This window comes from Oncorhynchus gorbuscha, unplaced genomic scaffold (genome assembly GCF_021184085.1).
Source record: "Oncorhynchus gorbuscha isolate QuinsamMale2020 ecotype Even-year unplaced genomic scaffold, OgorEven_v1.0 Un_scaffold_3146, whole genome shotgun sequence".
Lineage (NCBI taxonomy): Eukaryota > Metazoa > Chordata > Actinopteri > Salmoniformes > Salmonidae > Oncorhynchus > Oncorhynchus gorbuscha.
Window position 1 is genome coordinate 38,901 of NW_025747474.1, and position 7,794 is coordinate 46,694.

The window sequence follows — 7,794 nt, forward strand, 5'->3', positions numbered from 1 at the left end:
TTCTGCATTATCACCTTACTGCAGCCTCTACATCTACTGTCCTGCATTATCACCTTACTGCAGCATCTACTGTTGAATACCATCTCTGTGAAATCATCTTTATTAGATTTACTATACAGTGCCTTCGGAAAGTATTATGTTACATTACAGCCTTATTCTAAAATGTATTTCAAAAAAAACTGTGAAAAAAGAACTCTCCATCATTCTTAAATGGAAGAAGTCTGGAACCACCAAGACCCTTCCTAGAGCTGGCCGCCCGGCCAAACTGAGCAATCGGGGGGGAAAGGGTATTGGTTAGGGAGGTGACCAAGAACCCGATGGTCAATCTGACAAAGCTCTAGAATTCCCCTGTGGAGATGGGAGAACCTTCCAGAAGGACAACCATCTCTGCAGCACTCTACCAATCGGGGCTTTATGGTAGAGTGGCCAGACGGAAGCCACTCCTCCGAGTAAAAGACACATGACAGCTCGCTTGGAGTTTTCCAGAAGGCACTTAAAGACCATGTGAAACAAGATTCTCTGGTCTGATGAAACCAAGATTGAACTCTTTGGCCTGAATGCCAAGGGTCACGTCTGGAGAAAACCTGGGAGACTATTCAGGATCGAGGCAAAGATGAAAGGAGTAAAGTACAAAGAGAACCCGAGGGTAACACTGTCTTTCTGTCTCTAAGTAAGGCAGTTAACACACTGTTTCCCGGGCGCCAATGACGTGGATGTCGATTAAGGTAGCTCCCCGCACCTCTCTGATTCAGAGGGGTAGGGTTAAATGCGGAAGACACATTTAATTTGAAAGCATTCAGTTGTACAACTGACTAGGTATCGCCCCTTTCCTTGATGAAAGCATGCTCCAGAGCACTCAGGACCTCAGACTGGGATGAAGGTTCACCTTCCATCAGGACAACGACCCTAAGCACACAGCCAAGACAACGCAGGAGTGGCTGTTGGACAAGTCTCTGAATGTCCTTGAGTAGCCAAGCCAGATCGAACCCGATCGAACATCTCTGGAGAGACCTGAAAATAGCTGTGCAGAGGCGTTCCCCATTCAACCTGACAGAGCTTGAGAGGATCTGCAGAGAGGAATGGGAGAAGCTCCCCAAATACAGGTGTGCCAAGCTTGTAGCGTCATACCCAATTAAGACTCGAGACTGTAATCGTTACCAAAATTACTTTAACATAGTACTGAGTAAAGGGTCTGAATACTTTCGGAAATGTGATATTTCACAAAAAAATATGTTTTATACATTTTCAAAAATGTCTAAAAACCTATTTTTGCTTTGTCATTATGGGTTATTGTGTGTAGATTGATGAGGGGGAAAAAACAATTTAATCCATTTTAGATTAAGGCTGTAACATAACAAAATGGGGGAAACGTGTCTGAATACTTTCTGAATGCACTATATGTATTATATAATTCTGGATGTTCTCCTCTGTACAGCTTCCAGTAGTTTCCGGGGCAGAGATGGAAGCTGGTTTTGAAGCATCTTGAAGTTATTCACATTCTTTGCTATGCAGTCCACACATATCCTGTAAGACAAAGCAACATGTTTAAAGTGGAAATCGGCAGATGCTGTATCCATTTTTTGGACATATAAAATAATGATGTGTACCCATTGCTTCTTGAAGACTATAACTTATCAACTTCCTCATGAGCTGAGTTCAACTGTCAGACCCCATCAGACCCCAGTAAATAATCTGGTTTAACTCCAATGTTTGTTTGTTTGTAAACAAAGTGAATTTAAACAAACGCCATTTTGCCTCAGAACATGGTTAAAACTATAATGGTCAGTCCGTCCATCCATAGCTCTGTCTATACATGTGAGTGGTTTCTCCCTCTCCGGCCCCATACCAAAACTATAATGGTCAGTCCTTCCATCCATAGCTCTGTCTATACATGTGAGTGGTTTCTCCCTCTCGGCCCCATACCAAAACTACATGTGAGTGGTTTCTCCTCGGCCCCATACCAAAACTATAATGGTCAGTCCTTCCATCCATAGCTCTGTCTATACATGTGAGTGGTTTCTCCCTCTCCGGCCCCATACCAAAACTATAATGGTCAGTCCTTCCATCCATAGCTCTGTCTATACATGTGAGTGGTTTCTCCCTCTCCGGCCCCATACCAAAACTATAATGGTCAGTCCTTCCATCCATAGCTCTGTCTATACATGTGAGTGGTTTCTCCCTCTCCGGCCCCATACCAAAACTATAATGGTCAGTCCTTCCATCCATAGCTCTGTCTATACATGTGAGTGGTTTCTCCCTCTCCAGCCCCATACCAAAACTATAATGGTCAGTCCTTCCATCCATAGCTCTGTCTATACATGTGAGTGGTTTCTCCCTCTCCGGCCCCATACCAAAACTATAATGGTCAGTCCTTCCATCCATAGCTCTGTCTATACATGTGAGTGGTTTCTCCCTCTCCGGCCCCATACCAAAACTATAATGGTCAGTCCTTCCATCCATAGCTCTGTCTATACATGTGAGTGGTTTCTCCCTCTACGGCCCCATACCAAAACTATAATGGTCAGTCCTTCCATCCATAGCTCTGTCTATACATGTGAGTGGTTTCTCCCTCTCCAGCCCCATACCAAAACTATAGTGGTCAGTCCTTCCATCCATAGCTCTGTCTATACATGTGAGTGGTTTCTCCCTCTCCAGCCCCATACCAAAACTATAGTGGTACCAAAACAGGGGAAAACAGTTTGTTATTGTTTCGACAACTGATTTTTACTTTAAGGGACGATGAAATGGACATTACATGTGAGGTAAATAAAATGTGTGATTATTATGAGAAAGTTTACCGAAAGAGAGGATAAGGCTGGGTCTGGAAAACAAGTGCATCGTTGCTGTGGCCCTGAAAACATGTGAAAACAAGCAGTTAGTTGTAGTGTCAGTGATTCTACATTTAACCAGGGCTACTGGGATGATTTGGCTGAAGGCTATCGTCATACCGTCAAATTCTCATACGTTCCTACTAGGAGGACGTAGTCACAACTACCCCCAAACACAACGACGTCAGAGTCCTTTGCTTGGCTTGCTGTGTGCCACAACCTGCAGGGGAGGAAAGTCAATGAAATGGGGGATTTAATCAAAGTACAGAGAATGTGCCCTCCGTTTAATCATTGTACATTTTAGGCTAATTTCTCTTCACTCCTTGATCTGCACTTACAGACTTCTGATGAGGTGGAAATGTTCTGATTAAACCTTTAGTTGTATCAGGGAGTCATACCAGTCATACCAGTCATACCAGTCATACCAGTTATACCAGTCATACCAGTCGTACCAGTCATACCAGTTATACCAGTCATACCAGTCATACCAGTCATACCAGGCATACCAGTTATACCAGTCATACCAGTCATACCAGTCATACCAGTTATACCAGTTATACCAGTTATACCAGTCATACCAGTTATACCAGTCATACCAGTCATACCAGTCATACCAGTTATACCAGTCATACCAGTTATACCAGTCATACCAGTCATACCAGTTATACCAGTCATACCAGTCATACCAGTCATACCAGTTATACCAGTTATACCAGTCATACCAGTCATACCAGTTATACCAGTCATACCAGTCATACCAGTTATACCAGTCATACCAGTTATACCAGGCATACCAGTTATACCAGTCATACCAGTCATACCAGTCATACCAGGCATACCAGTCATACCAGTTATACCAGTCATACCAGTCATACCAGTTATACCAGTCATACCAGTCATACCAGTCATACCAGTTATACCAGTTATACCAGTCATACCAGTCATACCAGTTATACCAGTCATACCAGTCATACCAGTCATACCAGTCACACCAGTTATACCAGTTATACCAGTTATACCAGTCATACCAGTCATACCAGTTATACCAGTCATACCAGTTATACCAGTCATACCAGTCATACCAGTCATACCAGTCATACCAGTCATACCAGTCATACCAGGCATACCAGTCATACCAGTCATACCAGGCATACCAGTCATACCAGGCATACCAGTCATACCAGGCATACCAGTCATACCAGTCATACCAGTCATACCAGTTATACCAGTCATACCAGTCATACCAGTCATACCAGTTTAATCAGATTAGGAACTAGATTTATCATGATGCTAAACTGTCAGCTACTGTACTACCTTGGTTTGTTGTTGTTTGGATGGTCAAACTCCCTCCATGTCTTTGTGTCAACATCTAAAACCCATCTATCACCTACAGAAACACAACAGATACAAGAAAGAAAGAACTCCATGGAACAGAAGGTTTTCTATGTGGGTCAAATTGTTGAGTAACAGCTGAGTTAAGGATTTCATCCTACTGGGTGTAAATGGGTAAATGACTTACTCATTGGTTTGCAGTCCACATTCAGTCCACCAAATAGAAACAAAGTGTTATCAGATACTGCAGTGAGGCTGTGCCACGACCTTCCCCCTGGCACAGTGGATGTTGGTACTCTGGAGAAGACATTTGGAGGGAACAGTTAAACACACCAAAGCTGTTATTATGATAAACACTGGAACGTTTTAAAGATGATCATTTGAAAGAGTGAGATATAAATACCTACATTTCAGACCATGTCCATGATTCTAGATCTAGACAATGAATGTCACTTGGTGTGGTTTCCTAAAGAGAAGGGTAGAAGGAAGGGCAAACCACTGAACATCCCAAAACAGGTCAACAAAACTAGTATTAAACTTGACTGTACAGTAAGCAATGTGATCCCATTAATCTTAGCAATGTTTTACAGTTTTCCGTGTCTCTGCATCAATGCAATACAAAACGTGAGGAGGAGTTCAACTCAACAGAGTACTCACCAGTAATCTGCCCCCATAGACATACCCTTTATGACCAAGTGTTGCACCTGCATGGGCAGCTCTGGGGGCAGGAGCACGACCCTGTCGTCAGAAAGAGCTACTTACAGTACAGGTACAGAAGGACAAATTGTTGCTTGGCTGTTTGTGTGCAAATAACAAATTAGTTCATGTATAACCAGTATCATTGTGCTAGCTTAGCATATAGTGCTGCCTCCCTAAACGTGTCTGTGACTGGGCTTGGACCAGAGTCTTCTACCTCTCCTCTGACTGGGCTTGAACCAGGGTCCTCTACCTCTCCTCTGACTGGGCTTGAACCAGGGTACTCTACCTCTCCTCTGACTGGGCTTGAACCAGGGTCCTCTACCTCTCCTCTGACTGGGCTTGAACCAGGGTCCTCTACCTCTCCTCTGACTGGGCTTGAACCAGAGTCTTCTACCTCTCCATTGACTGGGCTTGAACCAGGGTCCTCTACTTCTCCTCTGACTGGGCTTGAACCAGGGTCCACTACTTCTCCTCTGACTGGGCTTGAACCAGGTTCCTCTACCTCTCCTCTGACTGGGCTTGAACCAGGTTCCTCTACCTCTCCTCTGACTGGGCTTCAACCAGGGTCCACTACTCCTCCTCTGACTGGGCTTGAACAAGGTTCCTCTAGTTCTCCTCTGACTGGGCTTGAACCAGGTTCCTCTAGTTCTCCAAAGTTCTCTACCTCTCCTCTGAATGGGCTTGAACCAGAGTCCTCTACCTCTCCTCTGACTGGGCTTAAACCAGGGTCCTCTACCTCTCCTCTGACTGGGCTTGAACCAGGGTCCTCTACCTCTCCTCTGACTGGGCTTGAACCAGGGTCCTCTACTTCTCCTCTAACTGGGCTTGAACCAGGGTCCTCTATGTCTCCTCTGACTGGGCTTGAACCAGGTTCCTCTAGTTCTCCAAAGTCCTCTACCTCTCCTCTGAATGGGCTTGAACCAGGTTCCTCTAGTTCTCCAAAGTCCTCTACCTCTCCTCTGACTGGGCTTGAACCAGGTTCCTCTACCTCTCCTCTGACTGGGCTTCAACCAGGGTCCTCTACTTCTCCTCTGACTGGGCTTGAACCAGGGTCCTCTATGTCTCCTCTGACTGGGCTTGAACCAGGTTCCTCTAGTTCTCCAAAGTCCTCTACCTCTCCTCTGAATGGGCTTGAACCAGGTTCCTCTAGTTCTCCAAAGTCCTCTACCTCTCCTCTGACTGGGCTTGAACCAGGGTCCTCTACCTCTCCTCTGACTGGGCTTGAACCAGGGTCCTCTATCTCTCCTCTGACTGGACTTGAACCAGGGTCCTCTACCTCTCCTCTGACTGGACTTGAACCAGGGTCCTCTACGTCACCAACACACACGACCACCAGCTTGACAATGTAGGAACGGATTGAGTTATACAACAGGTACCGATTGGATAGCTCCATCAGCGACATTTCAAGCTCACTAAGTTCCACCCAGTGAAGTTATGAGTGCGATGTAATCATACAGTGTGTGTCTGTCTTACAGAGCTCTGTGGTTCCCTCCAGCTGGCTAGTGTTGTATCAAAAACGTGCACTTCATTGTTCCATCCCCAACCAACGTTCTGCTCCTACAAAACACACAATAGAACACGTTGAAAATGGTTGTTGTAATTCATACGTTTGGCCGCCGTCATAAACAAAAAGCAAAAATGTACCAATGATGCCGTGTCCACGATGAAGCTTTGGTCATCCATGATGTCATCAAGTGACCATATCAAAGTAGGTTACAGAATGGAAGACCATATGACCCACCAAAGTAGGTGACCCTACAGAATGGAAGATTCACAAAGTAGGTGACCCAGAATGGAAGATTCACAGAATGGAAGATTCACAAAGTAGGTGACCCTACAGAATGGAAGATTCACAAAGTAGGTGACCCTACAGAATGGAAGATTCACAAAGTAGGTGACCCTACAGAATGGAAGATTCACAAATGGAAGATTCACAAAGTAGGTGACCCAAAGTAGGTGACAGAATGGAAGATACAGAATGGAAGATTCACAAAGTAGGTGACCCTACAGAATGGAAGATTCACAAAGTAGGTGAAAGAATGGAAGGTGACCCTACAGAATGGAAGATTCACAAAGTAGGTGACCCTACAGAATGGAAGATTCACAAAGAGGTGACCCTACAGAATGGAAGATTCACAAAGTAGGTGACCCTACAGAATGGAAGATTCACAAAGTAGGTGACCCTACAGAATGGAAGATTCACAAAGTAGGTGACCCTACAGAATGGAAGATTCACAAAGTAGGTGACCCTACAGAATGGAAGATTCACAAAGTAGAGGTGACCCTACAGAATGGAAGATTCACAAAGTAGGTGACCCTACAGAATGGAAGATTCACAAAGTAGGTGACCCTACAGAATGGAAGATTCACAAAGTAGGTGACCCTACAGAATGGAAGATTCACAAAGTAGGTGACCCTACAGAATGGAAGATTCACAAAGTAGGTGACCCTACAGAATGGAAGATTCACAAAGTAGGTGACCCTACAGAATGGAAGATTCACAAAGTAGGTGACCCTACAGAATGGAAGATTCACAAAGTAGGTGACCCTACAGAATGGAAGATTCACAAAGTAGGTGACCCTACAGAATGGAAGATTCACAAAGTAGGTGACCCTACAGAATGGAAGATTCACAAAGTAGGTGACCCTACAGAATGGAAGATAGGTGACCCTACAGAATGGAAGATTCACAAAGTAGGTGACCCTACAGAATGGAAGATTCACAAAGTAGGTGACCCTACAGAATGGAAGATTCACAAAGTAGGTGACCCTACAGAATGGAAGATTCACAAAGTAGGTGACCCTACAGAATGGAAGATTCACAAAGTAGGTGACCCTACAGAATGGAAGATTCACAAAGTAGGTGACCCTACAGAATGGAAGATTCACAAAGTAGGTGACCCTACAGAATGGAAGATTCACAAAGTAGGTGACC

At 44.6% G+C, this 7,794-nt stretch overlaps 1 protein-coding gene across 1 annotated transcript; it reads right to left on the reverse strand.

Moving 5' to 3' along the window:
• Positions 1-1,008: 1,008 nt before the first annotated feature.
• LOC124027368 (kelch domain-containing protein 1-like) lies at positions 1,009-6,544 on the reverse strand. Its single transcript, XM_046339817.1, has 9 exons — positions 6,504-6,544; positions 6,333-6,416; positions 4,818-4,898; positions 4,568-4,626; positions 4,348-4,457; positions 4,143-4,215; positions 2,949-3,048; positions 2,799-2,851; positions 1,009-1,524 (listed from the first exon to the last, which is right to left on the reverse strand). The coding sequence occupies exons 1-9, from the start codon at positions 6,540-6,542 to the stop codon at positions 1,404-1,406; spliced, it is 720 nt and encodes a 239-aa protein (XP_046195773.1). The 5' UTR covers positions 6,543-6,544; the 3' UTR covers positions 1,009-1,403.
• Positions 6,545-7,794: the final 1,250 nt, after the last annotated feature.

Bases quoted from the DNA above. Each gene is read 5' to 3' on its own strand.
- LOC124027368 (XM_046339817.1), bottom strand. From the start codon at position 6,542: ATGGATGACCAAAGCTTCATCGTGGACACGGCATCATTG. The intron at 4,216-4,347 runs GTAAGTCATTTA...GTGTTTCTGTAG, and splicing joins TGTGGACTGCAAACCAATGA to GTGATAGATGGGTTTTAGAT. The intron at 2,852-2,948 runs GTATGACGATAG...ACATGTTTTCAG, and splicing joins GAACGTATGAGAATTTGACG to GGCCACAGCAACGATGCACT.